General features: G+C 32.8%; 3 protein-coding genes across 8 annotated transcripts in view; 1 reads left to right on the plus strand and 2 right to left on the minus strand.

The window, feature by feature from the left end:
• LOC126881214 (prestin-like) overlaps window positions 1–7,332 on the minus strand; it is a 117,704-nt gene extending 110,372 nt beyond the window's left edge. The window contains exons 1-2 of the mRNA XM_050645325.1: window positions 7,205–7,332; window positions 6,985–7,091 (exon numbers count right to left, since the gene is read on the minus strand). Coding sequence (XP_050501282.1) covers window positions 6,985–7,091; window positions 7,205–7,218 — 121 coding nt within the window. The 5' untranslated portion in view covers window positions 7,219–7,332. The remainder of the gene's footprint in view (window positions 1–6,984; window positions 7,092–7,204) is intronic.
• Window positions 1–25,561, plus strand: part of LOC126881218 (farnesol dehydrogenase-like) — a 378,698-nt gene that overhangs the window by 349,392 nt on the left and 3,745 nt on the right. The window lies entirely within an intron of this gene.
• LOC126881213 (prestin-like) overlaps window positions 17,209–25,561 on the minus strand; it is a 308,541-nt gene continuing 300,188 nt past the window's right edge. For all 6 annotated transcript variants that reach the window (XM_050645322.1, XM_050645324.1, XM_050645321.1 and 3 more), the window contains exon 13: window positions 17,209–17,404. In XM_050645322.1, coding sequence (XP_050501279.1) covers window positions 17,277–17,404 — 128 coding nt within the window. In that variant the 3' untranslated portion in view covers window positions 17,209–17,276. The remainder of the gene's footprint in view (window positions 17,405–25,561) is intronic.

The raw sequence follows: 25,561 nt of genomic DNA on the forward strand, positions 1-25,561 counted from the left end.
ACGTTACATTGTCTTCTAATATCTTCGCTCCTCTTTCGATCTCTCAGTGTATTTCCTGTAATTCTTCTCAGTACTCTCATCTCTGCCGTTTCTAGTAGTCTTTGTGTTGTGGCTGTATCACGTCTTGTTTTTGATGCATATGTCATTATTGGTCTTACACTGGCTTTATAAATTCTTGACTTCATTTCATTATTAATATGTCGGTTTCGCCATATAGTGTTATTAAGGCATCCTGCCAACCTATTCGCTTTTTGTACTTGATTTCTCACTTCTTTGGCTAGGTCTCCATAACTTGACAATGTAATTCCAAGGTATTTTACTTCCATTACTTGTTCAATACTGATAACATCAATTTCTATTTTGCATCTGATTGGTTTCTTTACTGATTACCTACTATTGTTTTGGTTTTCTGAGATGAAATTGTCATATTGAATTCTTCTGCTCTTATGTTAAATCTGTGGACTAATCTTTGCAGACTATCTTCATCTTGGGCTATCAATATTGCGTCGTCTGCGTAGCAGAGTATTAATTACTTCTTTGTTTCCCATTCTATATCCTCTTCCTTTGTTGACATTTTTGATGATTTCATCCATGATTAAATTGAAAAGCATAGGACTCAATGAGTCTCCCTGTCTTATTCCGCTGCCTATATCTTTTTATATTTAATCTATAGGTTCTGTAAGTTGTCCATCTATTCTGACTTCCATTTTGTTGTTTTGGTAGATGTTCTCAATAGTTTTTATGATATCTAGAGGGACTTCTCTATTATACAGAAGATGGATTACATCTTTGAGTCTTACTCTGTCAAATGCTTTCTTTAAGTCAATCAGACATAGAAATGCTGGTCTATTATACTCTAGTGATTTCTCAGTAATTTGCTTTAGGACGAATATTGCATCTGTACACGATCTTCCAGTACGAAAACCCTGTTGTTCATCTGCTAAACTTATCTTCTGATTCATTACGTCTTGTAAGATTTTAGTTGTAAGTTTTAGGGTAGTATTTAACAAGTTCCTACCTCTGTAGTTTTCTGGCTGCTTTTTATCTCCTTTTTTAAATAGTAGAATTAGTTCGCTCGTTCTGCATTCTTCCGGTATTTTATTGTGTTTTATGATTTTGTTAATTAATGTTGTTAATTGTTCTGTCATTGCTGCTCCACAATATTTCAGTAATTCGTTTGGTATTCCATCCTTACCTGCAGCTTTTGTGTTCTTCACCTTTTCGAGTGTTTTTCGTACTTCCTGTGCACTTATATTAACATGGGGGGAGACACGTGTGGTCAAAATAGCAAGAGATAAATCACCAATCGGCAGAAGTATCGGCAGACCTCGCAAAAGATGCAGTGACAACCTTTCATAAAGGTATCAATCCGCCAATGGACAAGCAGAATTCCTTATAAAGAGGAAGAATACGAAGAAGATCTCACATGTGACTCTATTATACATTGTAGAGGATATGTACCTACTCTTTTACAATTCCAGTGGAGAACAGACCTATTTCAGAGATGCAACCCTTACCATACGTAAATATTGATTCCCTCTCAATGTCTGTAGGTTGTGAAAAATCGCCGGGATATAAGAGGCTACCAATAACAATGAACACTGCACTGTTACATAGATCCCTATTATATAACAATACTAAGTAAAGAAATGTCATGTTTTCTGTTTAAAGGACATTAAAATACACTCAATCAAACCTATATGGAATAATCTGTTATTTTTTATTATTTTAAGCGAATTAATGCTACTTAAATTAAATTTTCTCTCAGGAGCCTAACTACAAGTTATAGAACCAAATCAACATACCTGGCAGCTATAAAAGTTGGTTGGATGACAATTAAAGGATTTTTTACCGATCATAATTTCCTCCCCAGAACATGACCCTTCCTCTTTTATATTTATGAACAAATCTGGCAGTTTCCGCTCTTGCTTGTCTTCCTAGGACTCTCACGAATTCGTTAATCATCTGAACGAGTGTTGCCAATCGGCGGATAATTATCCGATTTGCGTACCTTTTTGAGAGTTGTCGTATCTTCTTCGTATCTTTAAATAAATCGGATATTTGCGGATATTTTTCAGTGTATCTACCATCGACTAAAACTTTCTCATCCATATGTTCCCAACACCAACGACACATTAATTTTGTTTGGTTCCACCCAAATTTTTATAAACAGCCTATACTGGATGAATGTTAGTGACATCCGATACTTTTCATCTTTTGACAAAAGGGACATGTGCCGATTCTTTTGTTTAGAATTTAAATGCACAAGTGCATCCACTTAAGGCATACTAATCCAATTCAAATTTCAAAAACCGTCTGTCGTCGGATATTATTTATGAGTTTTTAGTTTTTAGTCTTTAAACTTATGAAAGCTAATTCACGCACGATTTAGTTTTATTTTCATTTTATGTAGTGCAGTGCTTAAGTAAACGTTTCCAGATTTCTCTGACATAAGATGTAGTTAAATCTAGTTCTTTCTTGTAAAGTTCTATCAAATCTAATATCTTAAGCGCGTGATACACACGCAATCTTTAAGTACGCGGGTTTAAAGATCGCGGACTTACTCGGCTCGCCGTCGGTGATACACGGCAGACTTAAAGTACGCGGTTTTAAAGATCGCGGTCGCCGTCGGTGGTTTGTGCTATTTAGGAATTTTATCGTATTATACATTTCGTATTGTATCCTATCGTGTTATATATTTTTAATACTAATAAAAAAGACGAAATCGAAAAGTGTGGGTTACAAACAAAATATCATAGATAAGAGGGTAATATTTTCATCAGGAGGATAAATCAGCCTATAAATAATTAGGTTTACTCAAAAACAAATAATCAAAAATAATTTAGTATAGCATAAAATAGTGTTTTACGGTTTTCTCAAAACTTATAAAATGTAACTTGCCTCCTTTCAATAATAAACGATTGAATTATTTCCAGGCAATTTGCTTAATTAGTGATAATATAAATGTAACTTTGAACGCAATAACATGATGGCTCGAGGCTCGCGGCTCGTGGAAGTGATACACGTACGGGTTACGAGTAAGATTTCAAACTTGTTGGATCGACGGCGTACTTACTCGGCGGACTTAAAATACGCGTACTTGCGGTGATACACGCGCGAAAAAGGTCGCGAGCCATAAGTTCGCGTACTTACTCGCGTGTGTATCACCCCTTTTAAACAAAACCATTTCATCAAAACATGTTATACTTACCTAATTATATTTATGATTTTTTTGAGGAATGTAATGGTACTATGCAGAAAACAACTTTCCGGCACAGAAACGTCACTTTTCTGCACACTACTGTCAGTTATTCTGTGAGAAAATATTAAGTTTGTTAACATAAAATTGTGCAGAAAAATGAATTTGGAATAGTGGTTGTAGAAAATCTACTTATTTGAAACTAGTAATATCTAGATATCTACTAATTAACTCAGAAATCCTTCAAATTTTTTGCCTATAAAAATTATTTAGTCGGGCATTAACGTTGAACGCACCACGGGTATTATGGATAATAACTTTGATACGTTAATAACTACAAGACTGTCAAATACATTTCTATTGTTTTAGTTAATAAATCTTTAGTTGTTAAAAGAGCATAGGCGCAAAATTTCGAACCAATAATCTTTAAACGTATTCATTTTTCTCGAATCCTGAAAAAACTAATAAATATTTTTGAAAAATTTGAACGCAGAATGAAATATTACATTATTACCGAGGGCTGAAAGTCCCTTAGAATAAACAAAATGTTTCTTTTGAATGAGATATTTCAAATTAAAAATCACACTTAATATTCTCTTTTCCTTTTACCCCTGTAACATATTAGAATAAAAATTATAGAAGTTTTCAGGGACTTTCGGCCCTCGGTAATAACGTAATCTTTCATTCTGCGTTTAAATTTTTAAATAGGTAATACTTATTAGCTTTCTCAGGACTCGAAAAAAAATAATGCATTTTAAAAGCATTGACCAGAAATTTAGCGCCTATGCTATTAATGTAGCTGTAGTTTATTTTGTATTGATTTATTTATTATTTATTTTTCCAGTACCTAGTTTTAGGTAGTTATTACGTCTTAATAAAATAATATTTAAAAGTGTTTTTGTTACAAATAATTATAATAAATTAATATAATGATCCAAGTAATGAAATATTTAGATTTATTTATTTATTTAGAATTTAACACTTCCGATAATACAAAATACGAATAATATAATAATAGTAAAGAAATAGTATTTACATACACGAATTAGGTAATAATCAACTAGGATGCGAGATTTTCATCTATAAACGAAAATTTTTAAACTGTGAAACAGAGAATCCAGTATATTAAAGGGCCAGTTGTTCGAACGCTAATCAGAAATGGAATCAACTGATCATTATCAAATATTTAATTACTGTCAATGTCAACTTTGATTGGGTTGCTTAAAACATAATTTATTACAGTTATGAGCTAAATTGATTAATTAATCAATTATGTTAATAATTGTTACGCTAATTGATAATTAATAATTAATTAATCAACTAATTAATTACAATCAAAATCAAAAATTAATTACAATCAACTGATTGGCGTACGAACAACGGATTTTGTTATTTGATGGTTGTTAAGGGGACTAAAAGGGGACCAAACATTGGCAACATTGATTTTAATAAGATTTTAATAACAGAATAATTTTTGACCTAGCGTACCTTTTCGTGACAAATCGGATAATTTTCGAGCGATCATCGGATAATCTAGAGTTAGAGAAATATGATTGGCAACACTGATCTGAACAGTGTAAATTAGTGCGACAGTTTAATCGTCTAGCACAGTGTTTCCCAACGTGGGGCCAACGCCCCACAGGGGCGGCAATTTGATAGTTAAGGGGGGCAATTCGTATATGGGCTCCACACGAGTTTAACTATTTCGCTATGGGTCATTTAAATGCAATGCTAGATTTCTGTGAAATACATTAAAGTCTATATATGCAGTGCTCATACTTCATCTAATAATCATATTCTTGAGGCTAGTTATCAAATAACTTTATTCATAGCTAAAACCGTCAATAACAGCATTTCTTAAAACAGTTCTTGAAAAAGATGATAAAAATGTAAAAGCCATGCCACTCAGTAACAATACTGTTAGCAGAAGAATAGACGAAATGGGTGAAAATATTGAAAAACAACTTGTTGAAAAGCTGGAAACAAGAAATTTCTTAGTGCAAATGGATAAATCAACTTTGAGAGACAGTAAAGTAGTAATAATAACTTACATAAGATATATTGAGAGATGGGTGAAAATAATGAAAAACAACTTGTTGAAAAGCTGGAAACAAGAAATTTCTTAGTGCAAATGGATGAATCAATTTTGAGAGACAGTAAAGTAGTATTAATAACTTACATAAGATATATTGAGACGGCATTTTGTTGAAGAAATGTTGTTCTGTAAAAGGTTAGAAAGCACATAATGAAGAATATGAGATCTTGTGCTGCTGATGGTGCTCCTAATATGATGGGCAAGAAAAATGCCTGCTTAAAATTGATAAAAGATGCGAATCCATAGATGATTATTGTACATTGTATTATTCATAGGGAAAACTTGATAGCTAAAAACATCTCGCCTGTTCTATATGAAGTACTGCATTCCGTAAGAAAGTGTGTTAATACTATTAAATCTAATGCCAAATGTGAGACTCTCTTCAAGCTATTTTGTGAAGAACAAAATGAAGACCCCGCGAGACTTTTATTTCATACTGAAACTGTAAGATGGCTATCTGAAGGGAACTGCTTGGAAAGATTTATGGAACTGTCTTATACTTAGTGATTTTTTATGCTACACACTTGAAATTAACTATCTGTTAACAATAAATGGTAAAGTATGTGTGAGTTATTTAGCCGAAATCTTTGAAAAACTTAATATATTAAAATATTGAATTGAGTCGGCAACATATTAACGACAAAAATTTTGAACAGTTTTATTGGCTCCAAAAATATTAAGTGAATACCGATTTACTTCTTATTCAGTAATCTGAATATTCTGTCGGCTGATTTAAAAGAAAGGTTTCCTAATTTAAAACAAATTGATTTTCCAACATAAATGATGCAGCTAATGTTAGTGGTGGATTTTTCTGACATATTAAACACTATCAAGAAGAACTCGTAGAATTGCAAAATGATGAATCAGATAAAACTTTATTTATTTATTTAATATAAAGCAATGGCATGGCTTTGTGAGAAAACAGAAATGAAATACCCAAACTCAACCAAATGTGCAAGAAAACTAGTATTGCTACCGTGTTCTTCATATTTAGCTGGATGTGGATTTAGTCCTGTAAATGATTTACTGGTGAAAAAGAAAACAGCTGAATATCACTCCACATGGAGACTTGATACTGAAGCTAGCCAAATTGGAAACTAATATAAAATCTCTGTGCAGCAAGAATCAAGAGCAAAGATTTTACTAAGTTAAAATAACAAATTAATACAGAAAAATCTATATTAAAATTATTTGGAATCTGGATTTAGAGTTTTTCATAATACCTTCCTATGTTTTGAAAATTGACTTAACTGTTTCGTTAACAATTTTCTAGCGATTTGTTCCTAAAACCTATCATTTTCTATGTGAACAATATTCAAAATTATGTATGTTACATTCGGGGGAGGGGGCATAAGAATTTTTGGCACGGCTAAGGTGGGACACGACACAAAAAGGTTGGGAAACACTGGTCTAGCAACATCATCTGATTTTATACGTCCTACTTTCGTTTGAAAATAGCACACATTTCAATCAATCTTGTGCTGCGTAGTTAACTCGGCATGCTGTAACTTCCTCCTACTATAGGTATAGTCCTCGGGCATGGCAACTCTTCTTATCGTTTCAAATAAAATTTTTAAAGCTATAGCTTCCAAAAGCTGCAGGTTTCAAATACATAGTGATTCCATATAAGTTTGGTTGAGTGTATAATTTTTACCTACTGATACCTATCTACCGGATAAATAAAACTTACTTGTTTTATGCGGAACTTCATATTGAAATTCTTCATTTAAATCATCTATTTCATAAACTGGTCTGTTAACCACTGATGAAACTTTTCCACCAGTTCTTCGAGCAGTACTAAAATAAAAAATTTATTATTATATTTTTTTAAATGTCCTTTTGATTTTAAGCATTTGCTACATATTTGCACAATACTTAAATAATAGATAAAATAGGCTTAAACAACTTACTAAGTTTTTTTCATTTCTTGTTAAAAAGTAAAATGTAAATAATCAACATGAAAAAATTTCAAAGCTGACAGTAGTGTAAAAATAACAAGCCGCTGTTATTGATATCCATGAATAATGGCAGATTATATTTATATGAAAGGTTTATCTAACGATTTTTGTACAAATCAAAATCACCAATAGGAGAAGGGTAATTATAAAAATTGTTAAAGCAACTTATGGAGCCTAGTACTTACATAAAAACAAAATCATATTAAAAAACTGCCACCTAAAGCGAGAGAGTAACTGCCTTCGATACACCTAAATAAAAACATAAAATCAAAGGTAAAACTTAGAGTAAAATGTGCGAGGGAACATTAAGGTGATACAGTAGCAATCAACAGGTAGCCAAAACGCGTTCTAAGATTGCGGCTGTAATTTTGAATATTTTTCCGAGATATTTGGCACACGTATTCGTAATATAATAAAGAATGGCGGTACAGAGCCCAATTTGAAAAATATATTAATATGTGGAAATTACTCTGTAATTAAATACAATATTAAAAAAACGAGCCTGTACCGCCATTAAGAAGAGCAAAAAAATACACTTTCTTCAAATAAACTTTTTTATCCGATGCCTAGATTTTGTGTCATTTTGGAACTACTAATGAAATAAAAAAATTTAGTAGTTCCAAAATGACACAAAATCTAGGCATAGGATAAAAAATTTATTTGAAGAAAGTGTATTTTTTTGTTCTTCTTAATGGCGGTACAGACTCGTTTTTTTAATATAGTATTTAATTACAGAGTAATTTCCACATATTAATATAATTTTCAAATTGGGCTCTGTACCGCCATTCTTTATTATATTACGAATACGTGTGCCAAATATCTCGAAAAAATATTCAAAATTACAGCCGCAATCTTGGAACGCGTTTTCGCTACCTGTTGATCGCTACTGTTTCCTCTTAAAACTGGTCTCACCAGAGCACATTCAGAACGTTCTCTCAAAACAACATAATACTAATGGTATAGTTCTTCCATTCTAACTTTTCCCATGCGTCACGATTCATTTTCAAACAAATTAAGTCAAAACATAAAGTGAAACGAACGTCGATGTGTATATACATTTTGTATACTGTATACTATAAACTATACACATTGGCGTGCGTTTCACTTTATGTTTTCATTTAATTTTTTTGAAAATGAATCGTACCACATGGGCAAAGATAAAATGGAACTACTATATCGTCATCATCATCAGTAGTCCTAGATGAGCCTTGACCTTCCCCAGTTTATTTCGCCAGTCGTTTTTGTTCATCGCCATAAAAAATGTGGACTAATTTACATGGAAAATTTACATAATAGGTACAATATTTGAACCCATAAAATAAGAGTTAACAAATAAACAGAAGTCTTTCGAATATAATATATTCAGTCAATGATGAGGACCTCAAATAATTATTACTATTTATGCCTCGAATGATTCGTTGAAGTGTCTGTCGCAAAAAGATGTTCGCAAGTAGAACTGCTGTTGCTATGGCTATTCGGAGAAAAACCCTCAACCTTCTTAATTTAAATGGTATACCCTGTGTATTTTTGCAGACTTTAAAAGAATTTAGTATTCCTAATTCATACGTACCAAAAAAAATTGTTAAAACGAGAAATAATTCACTTTAGAGTTCAAGGAATGGGTACCTAAGCAAAATTGCCCCAAATCTGAAACTGACGTCACAATTTTCCTAGAATGTGCCATGAAGTTTGATGTCTAAGATATCAGTCTACATTTGATTCTCGTTAGACTAGTAAATAAATTAATAGAAAGATCTGAAAGAACACGTTACTCACAATACTAAAATAAATAAAATCTCTCTATGGATGCTATACAATGTGCAACTTCTCTCACTACATACATATATTCAAAACGAACAATTTCTCATACAGTGAGAATAGTCGGCCATTGCAGTGAGAAATATTTTTTCTCACGGGTTCTCCTATACAGTGTTCCATACATATGATCACCGTTTCCATGATAACATGCACAATACAAACACAATTAATGTTGTCAAACAAAATGTGTTGAATTTGAAGTTAAACTTACCAGGAATTAACTTTCAAAGCTGTTCAAAAATAACTTTTAATTAGAAATTTAAATAAATAACGTACATAAATTTTAAGAATATTAAATACCTACATGTATATGTATTTTATTTCAATTTATGCATATGCATATAATATACCTAAAAGCATGTAAACTATTTAATTGTGAAGTTTGAACTCTTGACAAAAAAGCACCCATAGAAAAAATACAGTGCACAACACATGAGATAATGACACAGGTATTTCTCTTTCGCTTGATTTGCGGCACTCGCCTCGTGCCTCAGCTCGTTCCAACAAACTTCTGCGCTCGTGAGAAATATGTCTTTTTTCTCACTTGTCGTACAATGTACTATTTTTATATGTGGGGATAAAACTGACCTGACCCCAGTTATTTGGCAACTTTCTGGTGTTCTAGATTTCATTGCAGACTCTAAGCATTACTTCAATCCCTATCACTACCATTTCTTTCAGTGCCTCAGATGTTATTTCATCTTCTCCTTTTGCTTTTCTGAATTTTTTTATTACCGACTTAAGTTCTGATTTCAGTATTTTTGCTTCTTTTTCATAACTTCTTTTCCAGTGGCCGATACAGCATGCTAGGTGGGGGCCGATTGGCTAAATTTCTATAAAAACAAATGAACGTTTCTATAATATTTAATTAACCACGGTGTCCAGAAACTCTACCGACAAACGAAGACAGAAGATTCCTAGGGTAATTTTAAGACAATTTAAGCAAATTCACCTAGTCCGAAAATGCTTCCTAAGGGAGCTAAAGCTCTTTAAAAAGGCCTATTGTAATTAGTTTTTCTTAAATAGCTCCAGAAAGCTTCTAGTTAGAAAAACAAAAATTGGTATGCATATTTATCTTCCAGAGATAAATCGACTCCATCCATTGCGAATTTATAGTACCGATCATAGGAGTCCGTTTTGGGTAGGGTAACGGTTTTTTTATCGCATAACTTTTTTGTCTTTAAATTTTAAGCAGTTTTCACTTTGGACTATTAAATTGTGAGGTATGCTAGTACTAAAAGGTATTCTTGGTTTAAGTCGGTAGGACAACATCGTTTTCCAGAAAAATCGATTTGAAAATTTTTCGTCTGTTGAATTTGAAAAAAAATTGAAAAAAATTTTAAAAAGAAAAACGGTGTATTTTACCAACTTAAAGCAAGAGTGACTTTTACTAGAGGAATACCTCATAATTTAATAATCTAGTGTCAAAAATGCTTAAAAATTAAAGATGAAAAAGTTATGCGATAAAATAACCGTTGACCAACCCAAAAACCGACGCATATGACCGATACTAGAAATTCGCAATTAATGAAATCGATTCATCTCTGGAATATAATTAAACGTACAAGTTTTCGTTTTTCTAAATAGTTTTTTTTTGAAATTTAAAAAACGAAAAAATTTCAAATCGATTTTTCAAGAGAACGGTGTATCCTATCGACTTAAAACAAGAGTACCTTTTAGTACAAGAACACCTCACAATTTAATAATCCAGAGTCAAAAAAGACAAAAAAGTTATGCTATAAAATAACCGTTGCCCCACCCAAAACGGACGCCTATGACTGGTACTAGAAATTCCCAATGGATGGAATCGATTTATCTCTGGAAGATAAATACGCATACCAACTTTTGTTTTTCTAAAGAGAAGCGTTCCGCAGGTATTTAAGAAAAACTAATTACCAGACGCCATCTTCAAATAGTTTTTTATTACATAATTTCAAATTGCTACTAGTTTTCGGTTATTCTGGTATTATTGTCTGGTTGGTTGTTAGAGAATAGTATGTCGCAATATTGTTTCTATACCGCTGCAAAACCTTCTGATTATTTTTGATAAAATGTTTCTGCTGTTTTAATTCTATCGGTAGATATTTGACTTTTGAGAAAATTTCTATAGATTTTTGGCGGTCAGCATGTTCATTTAGTTGTCCACATAATATGTGCTAATTAATTGTATTAAAACATATTATGTTTGTAGTTGTAGGTATTTATGGTTCAAACATATGAAGAGTGGAGCCTTTCTGTAAAGAGAAACAAAACGCAATACGCATCGGGAATGAAGTAGAAGATCTAATAGTTAACGAACATGAAACAATCAAGAACTATGAGGAATATATGTATTTGGAAACAACAATCAACAAGAGTGTGTGCGCCGAAAAAGAGATAGAGCCAAGGATCGTGGAAGGAAAAAGGGTGATTGGATGCCTAAACCCAATGCTATGGTCAAAAGAACTATCTAATCAAAGGAAACATCTCACCTTTAACTCCATCTTTAAAAGTATAGTGCTCTATGGATGCAAAACATGGCAAGTTACTAAATTCCTGGAACGACGCCTACTTGCATTGGAAATGGACTTCTGGAGAAGATCGGCTAGAAAATCAAGGCTTGAAAGAATACAAAATGACCAAATCAGAAATATAATTGGAGTCAAGTCAATCATCATAGACGACATTCAAAGGAGACAAGTGATCTGGTATGGTCATGTAGAAAGAATGGACGACGACAGGCTGCCAAAACAAATTTTATAATGGACGCCAAGGGAAAGAAGGAAGAGAGGAGAGCCGAAACAATCCTTGCTAGGCGGCATTCAGAAGGCAATGTCGGAAAAGAATCTTCACCCTAGCGAATGGAACGACCGACGAAGCTGGAAACTAGGAAGCGGAAGGCGAAAAACGCTATAAATAACCGGGAAGAGTAATAATAACTTACGGTGCCTATCTCTATTTTTTTGCATTGATGCAAAATTTAGTTTTCGTCTTTCTTCTACGTAGTTGAGAGTTTCTTCAATCATGAAATCAATACATAATGTATGTTCCTTTCTATTTTTTCTTTAGTGCTTGTATTGGTGGTAGCTTCAGCGATACACTTATTTGCGTATTCTCACGTTTTGTCAGGGTCTCCGGTAGGCATCTAAACATTCCGTATATGTATTTGGAACCTAGGAGTTTTCTATTGGTTCGTTGCAGCACGCGGTCATATTTTAACCAATGGGCGGCGAGGTTCCAAACGCATATACGGAATGTTATTCGACACCAAATTCATATACGGAATGTTAAATATTCGTACACCGAAAAAGATAAAATTTTATTAGAGTCTGTTAAAAGGAGATTAATTTTAAAATACTTGTTACTGTATTATTAAATAAAAATAAAACAATTTTAGTATTTGGAATGTTATTTGGTGCGAAATTCATATACGGTATGTTAAATATTCGTAGAACAAAAAGACGATTTATATTAAAGCCAATTAAAATGAGACTGGTTTTTAATAGTATATTATGCAACGAGCATTTAATGATGGTCATTATGAAGCGAGTATAAGGGATACGAAACTAGCCGCCTATCGGCGAGTTTCGTATAGAGTACGAGCTTCATAATGATAATTAAATGCAAGTTGTATACACCATTTTTTCTATGATCATTCACAAAAAAATATATTCAAATTTATTAATTTTGTAACGCAAACAAATTAAGTAGTTTGTCAGTCTGACAGTTTGTTTACATATTGAGAACTGTCAAATAGTATGTATTTGATTCGCCATTGGTTACTGCGCGTGTGCAACCTTTATCGCGAATCTATTGGTTAAAAATCTGTATCATAATGCAGTTCATTATGATACAGGTAGTGACATCATAATTGATATATTATAGTATGAGAATAGAAAAATTATTGTTAATGTATTATTAAAGATCCACAAGGAAAAATGTTTTCCTGTAGTTGGCTGTATAATTGTTTCAAATAATACAAAAAACGAATAAAGTCCTTTATAAAAAGTCTATATTTAAAATCCCTAAAAAGGGCTACATCACAGAACCAGTTTTCGATTGGTTGACCAATCATCATCAGTGCTTTCCTAAAATAATGCAAAGGTTTTAAATTTTGACTACGTTTAAAAAAAGTTGTAGGTTGTAGGTTATACTCATGTGGCCTTACCATGCTAACCACCAAAATATAATATTACAAATTTTATTTACATATATTACATAATTACAAATATTTTGGTGGTAGGCATGTAAGATCACGTGAGTATAACGTACAACTTTTTTTAACCGTAGTCAAAATTTTAAAACCTTTGTACCATTTTATAAGGTTATATTCATTTCAGGAAAACCTTTTCCCTTATGGATCTTTAATAATAGATTAACAATAATTTTTCTATTCTTATACTATAATATATCAATTATGATGTCACTACCTGTATCATAATGAACTTCATTATGATACAGATTTTCAACAAGATACAGATTTTTAACCAATAGAATCGCGATATGACATTTGCGATAAAGGTGGCACACGCGCAGTAACCAATGGCGAGTCAAATATATACGCTTTGGCAGTTCTCAATATGTAAACAAACTGTCAGACTCACAAACTACTTAATTTGTTTGCGTTACAAAATTAATAAATTTGAATATATTTTTTTGTGAACGATCATAGAAAAAATCGTGTATACAACTTGCGTTTAATTATCATTATGAAGCTCGTATTCTATACGAAACTCGCCGCTAGGCGGCTCGTTTCGTATCCCTTATACACGCTTCATAATGACCATCATTAAATGCTCGTTGCATAATATACTATTAAAAACCAGTCTCATTTTAACTGGCTTTAATACAAATCGTCTTTTTGTTCTACGAATATTTAAAATACCGCATATGAATTTCGCACCAAGTAACATTCCAAATACTATAATTGTTTTATTTTTGTTTCATTAAACAGTAACAAGTATTTTAAAATCAATCTCCTTTTAAGAGACTCTAATAAAAACTTATCTTTTTCGGTGTACAAATATTTAACATTCCGTATATGAATTTGGCACTGAATAACATTCCGTATATGCGTTTGGAACCTCGCCGCCTATTGGTTAAAATATGACCGCGTACTGCAACGAACAAATAGAAAACTCCTAGGTTCCAAATATATATACGGAATGTTTAGATGTCTCCGGTAGTCACTAGTAGGCTCTTGCTAATGCTGTTCTACAATTTTCCCGATATATTGGAAGTAACGTTTATCTTTTATTTGTAATTTTCTTATTTGTATAGCTTAATGCTAGTTCTGTTGTAAAATTTTGTGGTCGGAAACACAGTCTGTAACTAGTTTTATCTTCACATTGATTACTGAGCTCTTCCATTGTTTAGTGATAAGAATATTTATAATCTATTTGGTTTTTGTATCATCTTCCAGGCGAAGTCCATATTGATAATCTTAGCGGATTATGTTTAATAATGGTGGTTATCATATTAAGAGGAAACAGTAGCGATCAACAGGTAGCAACAAACGCGTTCCAAGATTGCGGCTCTAATTTTGAATATTTTGTCGAGATATTTGGCACACATATTCGTAATATAATAAAGAATGGCGGTACAGAGCCCAATTTCAGGAATATGTTGGTATGTGGAAATTACTCTACAACTAAATAAAATATTGAAAAAAGGAGCCTGTACCGCCATTAAGAAAGACAAAAAAATACACTTTCTTCAAATAAACTTTTTTATCCCATGCCTAGATTTTGTGTAATCTTGGAACTACTAAAAATCGATTTTTTTATAACAAGAAATCGAACGTCACTGACTTGGCAACATTTCACGCCTATGTGTATAATAATTATTGTTTTTGATAGTATAAACGTCACTGTCAGTGTGGCGAATTACCGACGCACTGTTGCCTCACTTTTGAAAGTTCGCAGAACTTTCGCAATATTGGACCGCGTTTGTTGCCACCTGTTGATCGCTACTGTATCACCTTAAGATCCGAATCGATGGCGGATGTATAATATTTATATAGGTACATATACATTATAGCGTGTAAATCACACCCTTCATATATCTATATAATACTGAAACGAGGCATTAAAAATAAACAACACAATTTGGGAAAATAAAGTCTTTATTTTTATAATATCACATTTTTCATATTAAAGAAAAAAATTACATTAAAAAATATAATTGTTATCCACTACCGACGTACAATAGACAATAATAACATTATTTATTACTACTTAGTGGATAACTGTGTTCTGTGAAATCATATAGGCAGTACCTACTTTTACCACTAATGTCAAAACTGCCCTGAATTTTTAATCCTCTACACCTACAAACGATGCAAAAGATCCTTAACAAATGGGAGAAACTTCAACAGTACCAACATATTCCAATAGAATTGAAATCTGGATGTTAAATTTTAAAGTAGGCCAAATAAAACATTTTGGCGGTAACCCTCTATTTATTATGCTAATTTGAGTGACTTTGCTTTATCTGTGTTCTTTACTCATCCAAATGCAACTTGTCACACAATTTTCAAAAGTAAATTTAATAAAGACGAAGTGCAGGAACCCCTTGGAGCAGACACTTTATGTATTCATTCCAATCAGTTTATCTTCAAAAGGGGTGTGCCAATTTTACATCGTCACAAATAATAGTTAAAACTATGTATATAACCAATTTATACCATAAAGAAGCCGAGATGAACTGCAAGAAGCTGAGTTCACTTAACTAAATAGTGAATATTTTTTACTTTAAGTTTTTTTTTTCTTTTAAATAATTTGTCATATTAGATTGTTTGTTTGTCTTCGTTTGTGTCTTTTATAAAAAATATATTATACTTTGTTAATTTCTTGTTCCATAGAATATAAGTCAGTGCGATAATCCGAACTATAGAATACAATAATTTAAACATCGGCATACGTTTTTCTGACTTTGATGACGTGGCAACGCTGCCTTACAGAAACATATCTACGAAACGGATTCGATTGGTGGCACTGCCTACTAATATTGCTATATAGTTGTAAAATATGTTTCTCTCATTTCCTATCGATAAAATTGCGTACGGTCCTTTTCATGGGCATTTTTCAGTGCATCACAAATGATAGAAAAAAAGGTAAGTCCGTGATAATACACATTTATAACATTTATTTTAACATGACATTATAGTTAAATCTGACAGTTGTCACACTTTATTTGCAATTTGGCATAAAAACTAAACAATTGTGTTTATTGCATTTATAAAATGGTATTTTCTTTGATTTGTATAGGGCCGTGCGAGTTTGGAAAAGCGACACCTGGTTTCATAGCTCGGCAACTTTTTTCGCACTTTTAATTATATTGGCCAATCATATAGGTCCTGGTTGCTGGATAATTGTCAAGGCCATTGCCCAAAAAAAATTATAAGAAGAAAAAGTAAGAATGAGGTGATGTTATTAAAAGGTAAACAATTGTATGTAGCAAATAAAATGAATTATTAAAATGCAGTACTGCAAGCAAAATACAATAATTAATAAATTTACTTTTATATAATAATTGCATATCATATCAATATTTTGAAATGATAGGTATGAAATATATGTCAATTTGACAATTTAAATTGACAATATGAATTATTTAAGAAAGTTGCAACATTTTTCCGGTATTCGCGCACGATCGTTTCTCGTATCCCCTCCAAGTACTTGCACACCGCGAATAGTCTTATAAATTATAAAGATTATATTGGATATATTATATAATTCGTAAATAATTTTTTTCGATTATAGCGCCATCTATCGACAACTAGAATAAATGTTATAAATGTCTATAATCACGGAAGTGCCTTTTTTTCTGTCACATACAATTTAATGCGTTAGAAAGAAATCGAAAAACTGTGACGCACTGAAAGATGCCTATGAGAAAAAGAATACCACTGTCAAATATATAAATTAAAATGATAAATTTTCTTTACATTAGTTTTAGTCATGATTATCGCTGAAAAAATGATTTTGTGCCTTTATTTTATGAGTCACTGTACGCATACTCAACAAAACACTTGTATAATAGCACCAAAATAGAAAAGGTAGATTTCTTCCCATTTTTTACTTCAGGACCATTTTTTCTGTTTTTTGTCGTAAGGCCGCATTTAACATTATAAAAATAAATTATTCTTTAGCAAATAATTAACATTCTATTTACTTTAATATTAAAATAAATAATTTTTATGTACAAAACAACTACATATATCTAATTATTTGTCTTTAGATAAAACGTTGACTTGTGTGTATAATACTGCGTCATGGACAGTTGGAAATATTAAAAATTTCTTTTCTTTCTTTTCAACTTCATCACATTTATGCATCACTTCGAACACTGGGCCTAAAATAAAAAACTATGTTAATGAAAGAAAAATATAACACATATTTAAGTTATCAAATTGATTTAAAAGTACTGTGACATAATTATGTCACCCGACTATTTTCATCTCCCTGCCTAACAGACACCGAAGATGTTTACCAAGAACCTTTTTTTTATATAATGATTTATGCACCTGTGGTTGATTGATTTATGAGAGGACCCTAATTTAAAGAAAGATCTCGATCGAGTTGTTTACATACATTTTTCTAATAATTGTTCTTTTGTTATTGTACTAGAAAAATCGATTTTACGTGCTTTAAGATATTATGTAAATACTCGTTTATTCTGGATAATTCTTTTGTATTCGAGATGATTAAGCATTGTATAAATAAGAGGGATTTTGAAATTAGCAGTCAATTGTGAATTTGAAAACGTCGCGTCGGTATATTTTGATATGTAACGGGTGCGGTATATTTTTGAATTTGTAATTAGATAAATTAGATTTAGGTCCTGTACTTTCTGTCTCGATATACAGCCGGTTAGGTAACCGGGGTTTAATCGGGACCTCTTTAGGGTCTCTTGCGTTGTAATAAATGCAATTACAAGTATTATTATAATCAGTGCTGTTTTTGTGACGGTACGCGCCGGTACGCCGTAACGGCACCTCTTGGGACAAAAAATTAAAAAAAAAACAACCAAATTATAAACAAATTCCTGAATTTTTTCCTTGCTCCCAAATAGCTTTAAAACGCCCTTATTGAGGCTAAATTTAAAAAGCTTTCCCGGGGGCAGACCCCCTGGAACAATGCGTACCGGAACCTCTATTGATACAAAAACGGCACTGATTATAATTATAAATAAGTATAATAATAATTATAATTGCATTTATTACAACGCAAGAGACCCTAAAGAGGTCCCGATTAAACCCCGGTTATCTAACCGGCTGTTAATCGAGACATAAAGTACCGGACGTTAGTGTAATAAATAAATTAGATATCGTGGTTTGTAAAATAAAGTATACAAATTCAGTGTTTTTCATTTGTTTAGAAGTAAGTTATTAAAAATCAATAAAGTCAACTAAAACTAAACGTTAGTACCTAAAATATCATAGAAAAGTCTAGTCAGTTTTGTAACAGTACCATCAAATGAGGTTGATATTTTTCAAAAACGTAATCCCTTGATCTAAGTATTTGGATACCTAAAAGCTCAACAAAGAAAAGGCAGACCAGTAGTTAAAATTGACAATAGATCATGGGAAACACACTTCACAGAACTATATAGATGCAAAGAAAGCCCGGAAGAGGAGGTAGGCGCAATGGAAGACATTAGAGATAATGAAATAGGGATTCCAACATATGATGAATATTTAGCCATCATTCAAAAAATGAAACAGAAAAGAACACCAGGCCCAGATGAAATTCCCAATGAGCTAATTAAAAACGAAGGGGAAAAGTTATTAACAAGCATCTATAACCTAATAGTTAGAATATGGGAAGCAGAAGAAATGCCCGAGGATTGGAAAGAAGGCAGAATTATACCAATATTTAAGAAAGGAGAAGTAACAAACTGTAACAATTATAGAGCAATATCTCTACTGAGTACAACATATAAAATTCTAACAGCCCTCATCAAACAAAAACTCAATCAATTCACAGAGAAAAAAATTGGAGACTACCAGCAATGATTCAGAGAAGGCAGATCCACTACAGATGCGATCCACATAGTTACACAAACAATCGAAAAATGTCACGAACACAACGTAGAATTTCACATCCTCTTCGTAGACTTCAGACAAGCCTTTGACCGTATTGGAAGAAATAAATTATTTATTGAAATGAAAAATCAAGATATACCAGCAAAATTAATCAGATTAACAAAAATGACCATGGATGGAGCTCGAGCTAAAGTAACAACAGAAGAAGGTAGCACAAAATCAATTGCAATAGAAACAGGAGTGCGACAAGGCGATTCCCTGTCAACCACATTATTCAACATAGCACTAGAAGGAACAGTCAAGGCCAGCAAAATTAAAGGAACTATAGCCCACTCCTCAACACAAATAGTTGCATATGCAGATGATTTAGTTCTTATGGAAAGAGACAAGGAATGATTAAAAGAAGCAGTAACAATCCTGGCAAAAGAAGCACGGAAAAGAGGTCTAGAAATTAACGAAGGAAAAACAAAATATCTACTCTGCTCTAGAAGATAAGATAACAGGATGAGAGAAATCAAAATAGAAAACTACACTTTTGAAAGAGTCCAACAATTTAAATATTTGGGAGTAATAGTGAATGGCCAAACCAAGAGAAGTGAAGAAGTAACGGAACGAATACTAGCAGGCAACAGAACATACTGGAGATATCATAGGCTTATGAAGGACAAGAACTTATCTAGACATACAAAACTGAAAATATACAGAGTTGCAATCAGACCAGTAGTTACGTACGCAGCTGAGACAATGTGCCTCACGGAAAAAGATGAAGAAAAATTGAGAATATTCGAAAGGAAAATCCTCAGACGCATTATGGGCCCGATAAGATGCTCAGGCCCGATAAGAATGGACAATGGAGAAATGAGAAGAAGAATGAACCATGAACTAAGAGACATAATGAAGGGAGAAGATATAGTTAGATTTATTAAAGCACAGAGGCTGAGATGGCTGGACACATAGAGAGAAGGAAAAACGACCTACTGATTAAGAAGATCACCAGATGGAAACCAGCAACTTAAAGACCAAGGGGAAGAGCCAGAGAGAGATGGGAGGACCAGGTCATGAGAGATATCAAAATTCTGGAAGTGAGAAACTGGAGGGAACTATGCACATATCGAAATGAGTGGAAGAAAATTGTAACGAAAGCCAAGTCAAACAACAAACTTTGACAACATACAAGTGGAATGCGGAGTGATTCACCGCAATTGGGACCGTGCAAGTTCGGCAAAGCGACCTCTATTTCTACGCTCTGTACTTTTATTCGCACTTTTAATTATATTGGCCAATTATATTAGTCCTGGTTGCTGGATAATTGTCAAGGCCATAGTCCAAAAAAGTAATAAGAAGAAAAAATAAAATGCAGGTTATGTTATGCAAACGTAAACAATTGTATGTAGTAAATAAAATTAGTTATTAAAATGCAGTACTGCAAGCAAAATACAATTAATTAAATTTACCTTTATATAATAATTGCATATCATATCAATATTGTGGAGCAATATATAATTTTTCTGCTTCAATGACAGAAGGTATGAAATATACGTCAATTTGACAATTTCAATTGACAATATGAATTATTGAAGATAGTTGCAATATTTCTCCGCGACTCGCGCACGGTCGTTTCTCGTTTCCCTTCCAAGTACGTGCACACCGCGAATAAGCGAATCTGAGAGCTCTAAGTAAGAGCGGCAAACATTCCACCCGGAATGAAAAGCCCTGATGATGATGAATCCCTTGATCTCTTTCAATAAGAATGTCGACTATACCTACTCGACTGTAGCACATTTTCCGTGCAGAGTGGCGTGTATATTTTCTTCTTCTTAAGTTGCCGTCTTCTTTCAAAGGTTGGCGGTCAACTTGATTATTTGAAGTATGTTCAGTGCTGCTCGAAAAAACTAGTTAGGCGAGCCTTCAAATACTCTCTGAGACTGCCCAGCCATAACATTCGTGTACTTCCAACGCTACGTTTTCCTAAAATCTTTCCTTGTATGATATTTTTCAGAAGCTGGTATTTTGTTCCTCTCACAATAGCCAAGATATTATAGTTTTCGTATTTTTATTTCAATTCTGTTCTATTCAGTTCTGTTTCTTTGAAACTCTTCGCAAGACTTTTTCATTCGTGACTCTGTCTACGTAAGATATTCTCAGGATTCTTCTGTAAATCCACATTTTCACCTTTCTCATCATCCCCTTAGCCTCAGAGCCACTGTATCGTATAGGAGGATACTAAATATGTAACATCTAAGCACTCGTATTTTTATGTTGACACTCAAGAGTTCTACTGCAAAAACTTGTTCCAAAAAAGTAAAGTTCGTGTAACCTCTGGCTAAGGTCTAGTGCTAGGTCGCGCAAGCGCCCCTAACATGACTTATCGACTGCTTTACGAAGCACGGTGGCGGGTCAATTAAATTAAAAATTGAAAAATTTGTCAGTGCCAGGATTTGAACCTGGGTCCGGGTCCTCCAGCTTTTTAAGCCAGTAACATAGCCACTTCGCTACGGCCGCCACTGGTAAATACTAGAAACTTAAGTTTTATCCAGGTTCGTATTTTAGCCATAGGTACCTCAAGTTATTAATTCATTCCGTTGAACATAATAACTAGAGTAGAGCAAAAAAATGATGGAGGATAAGTTAGTGGGTTGGAGAAGGGCTATTGAAAAGGGAGGACTTAAGGTTGGCTGGTAGGGAGAAACTTGAATGACTGGAGAAAACTTGGACGAGCAAGACAATTTAAATATCTTGGCTGCTAAATAAAGGAAAATTGGACACCAGACCAACAAATTGCTCACAAGATAGATGCTGGTTGGTTTAAACAGAAACACTGTGATCAAAAAATCGGTGGGCTAAAAGGAAAGATCTACAAGAGTGTGTTGGGGTCTACGTTGGTATAAGGCGGTGAAGTGTGGCCTGTAAAAACGGTACAGGAAAGGAGGATGGAGATGATTTAAATTAAAATATTAGGGTAAAACTCAAAAAAGCTTCAACAACAAAGTCTGCAATGGTTTGGTCACGTCAGACGTAGAAATGAGAAATATGTGGGATGACTGATAGAGCAATTAGAAGTTGAGGGAAAAAGTGGTGTAGAGGAAAACCGAGACGATTGAAGGACTGTGTGGTAAAAGACGTAAACGAAAAGATTTAAATGAAGAAAACACAATGGACAGAAATAGGTAGAAGAAGATAAGGTTACCGAAATGTTCCATTTTTTATATTTAGTATGTATTACGTTGGGATTTTCTATTTATTCGACGTAGTAATTCTTCATTTGTTATTCTGTCGACCCAACTTATTTCCAATATTCGAACATAGCACCACATCTCAAAACTCGCGCACCAACATCTCAAAATTAGCCATTATGTAAATATGTCTTCGGATTTCAACATTTTGTGATTTTTTCATTTATCATTGCTCCTAGCTAATAGGGAACTTGCATAAAATTTTAAATTCGAAAAATGTTATAAATCACAACAGAACATAATTTAAAACATGTATCAAAGATAAAAAAAAGTTGTTTTTGTGTTCCGTTTAGCCCCTAAAGACGATTCTAAATTCAAATTATTGCAGCTAATCCAAAAAGTGTCGTCACATGGTTGTGTGTTTACATTCTGCACCAACAAAGTAAACAAAATTGTATATAACCTTAAATTAGACATTATAAAAGTCAGTAGAAAATACGTTTGGTCGTTTGAACTATTTTTAAATACATAGAAAACTTGTAATTTTACAAAATGGCACTAAACAACACTTATAGTGTTTTCTTTTATTTTCCATAGTAAACCTTCTTTCCTTTACTTCAAAAACTGTATCAAACTCCAATCTCAACAAACTAGTATATATCATTACAATGACATACGATAAATGTCATTAGAATATAAATATTTTCTCTTATTCCGCGACGATGAGCTGGCCAAATACCCAAGTAGGTGGAGGCCAATAAACTAAAGACGAAAAAGAAAAATATACCTAAATATAACCATTAATATAAATATAACCATCACTGGCGGATCCAGGGGGGGTGTCACGGGGTCATGACCCCCCCCCCATAATTTTATACCCACGTATCCTAGGGTTGGTAAGACTAAGTGACCTTGCATCAGAGATAGGTAATTAAATCACCCTTAAGACCCATGACACCCCCCAAACAAAATTTCTGGATCCGCCACTGATAACCATAAAGTTCAACTATGTGACGTCACGGGTCGTTTGAACTAAACTTACGTGCACAGAAATCGGCACAATTAAAAATTTGGCTCTTTTTGATGTCTCATATTTCCTAAATCTGTTGGCCGATTTAAGTGATTTTTTGAACATGTTATAGCCTGATTCTTTAACAATACCACTGTAATAATATTGTTGTTAAACAGTTAAATTTTTATTGTATAATGGGTGTACCAATCAAACTATGTTTTTTTCTCAAAGTTCGCATCACCCTGTGGAATATTCTAGCATTTATAAAATACTGAAATTAAAACCCAACTATAGCCTCAGGTTTTCTTAACATTTTGTTTTTTGATTCATTCATTCATGATGGATAATACAAAAGTTACGTACTTTAAAAACTAGGCATGCTCTTTATCAGTACAGGGTGTTTCTAAAGAAGTACGACAAACTTTAAGGGGTAATTCTGCATGAAAACATAATGACCGGTTGCTTTATAAACATATGTCCGCAAATGCTTCGTTTCCGACATACAGGATGTTGAATTTTTTCTTAAAAACTGACGATTTATTTATTGCCCTAAAACCGGTTGAGATATGCACATGAAATTTGGTGGGTTTTAAGACGTAATTTTTTAACATTTTTTGATATACAATTAAGAATTTTTTATTCACCATTGGCGTACATACGAATAATATGATCGGTCATATTACCCGTATGCGCTCCAATAGTGAATATAAAATTCTTAGTTGAATGTCAAAAAATGCGCAATAACCATCTCTTAAAACCTACCAAATTTCATTTGCATATCTCAACCGGTTTTAAAGCAATTAATAAATCATCAGTTTGTAAGAAAAAATTTAACATCCCGTATCTCGGAAACGAAGCTTTTGCGGATATATGATTATAAAGCAAACTGTCATTATTTTTAATGCAGAATTACCCCTTAAAGTTTGTCGAACTTATTTAGTTCCTAAAACACTTTAGACTTATAACACCCTGTACTGATGAAGAACATGGCTAGTTGTTAAAGTACATAACTTTTGTATTATCCAACATAAGCGAATGAATCAAAAAACGGAATGCTAAGAAAGCCTGAGGCTATAGTTGAATTTTAATTTCAGTATTTTATAAATGCTAGAATAATCCACAGGGTGTTGCGAACTTTGAGAAAAAAACACAGTTTGATTCGTACATCCGGTATACAATGAAAATTTACCTGTTTTGCAAAAATATTATTACAAAGATATTGACAAAGAATAGGGCTATAACATATTCAAAAAATCACTTAAATCGGACAACAGGTTTAGGAGATACGCGACATCAAAAATGACCCATTTTTTAGGGTGCCCGTTTTCTATGACGCGCAGTTTATAACTCTATGGTACCATCCTTGAATTATAAGCTTTCATTTGACACCTCATTTGTCATTCTACCTGGTATAATGACGGAGGAGTTGAGTTAACGGACAGACAGACAGACGGACGGACGTGGATAATTCAACGTTTTCACATATTTTCAAAATTGGTGAAAACAATATTAATTCGTACTCGCATCTTATTATTTATTATTTTTTATATTATTTAATTACACAAGAATATATTGATTTATTAGGTCTGGATCCCGCTTGATCAGGTTTTCTTAATATTTTGTTTTTTGATTCATTCGTTTATGTTGGTAATAAAAAGTCATTATTTTTTCATGCAGAATTACCCCTTAAAGTTTGTCGCACTTATTTAGAAACACCGTATATTGATGAAGAACATGTCTAGTTGTTAAAGTACTTAACTTTTTTAGTCTCCAACATAGACGAATGAATCAAAAAACAGAATGTTAAGAAAACCTGAAGCTATAGTTGAGTTTTAATTTAAATATTTTATAAATACTAACATATTCCACAGGGTGATGCGAACTTTGAGAAAAGAACACAGTTTGATTGGTACACCCGGTATACAATGAAAAATTAACTGTTTGGCAACAATATTATTACAGTGTATTGTTAAAGAATCAGGCCATAACATGTTTAAAAAATCACTTAAATCGGCCAACAGATTTAGGAAATATGAGATATCAAAAATGACAAATTTTTAAGTGGGCCGATTTCTATGCACGTAAGTTTATTTTAAATCACAGAAGAATTTAACTTTGTACTTATAAGTTATTATGAGTTTATGAAGCGTGAAATTTTGAAAATCTCATTTTTAAACAAAACTGAACATTATTATGTAATAAAAAAAAAGAATGTGTGTGTACCTTGTACGCACGTAAGAAGTTATACTTCTATTATATGATTTCAGCGAAATAAAATA

This window comes from Diabrotica virgifera, chromosome 3, assembly GCF_917563875.1.
Source record: "Diabrotica virgifera virgifera chromosome 3, PGI_DIABVI_V3a".
In the NCBI taxonomy this organism is placed as follows: Eukaryota; Metazoa; Arthropoda; class Insecta; order Coleoptera; family Chrysomelidae; genus Diabrotica; species Diabrotica virgifera.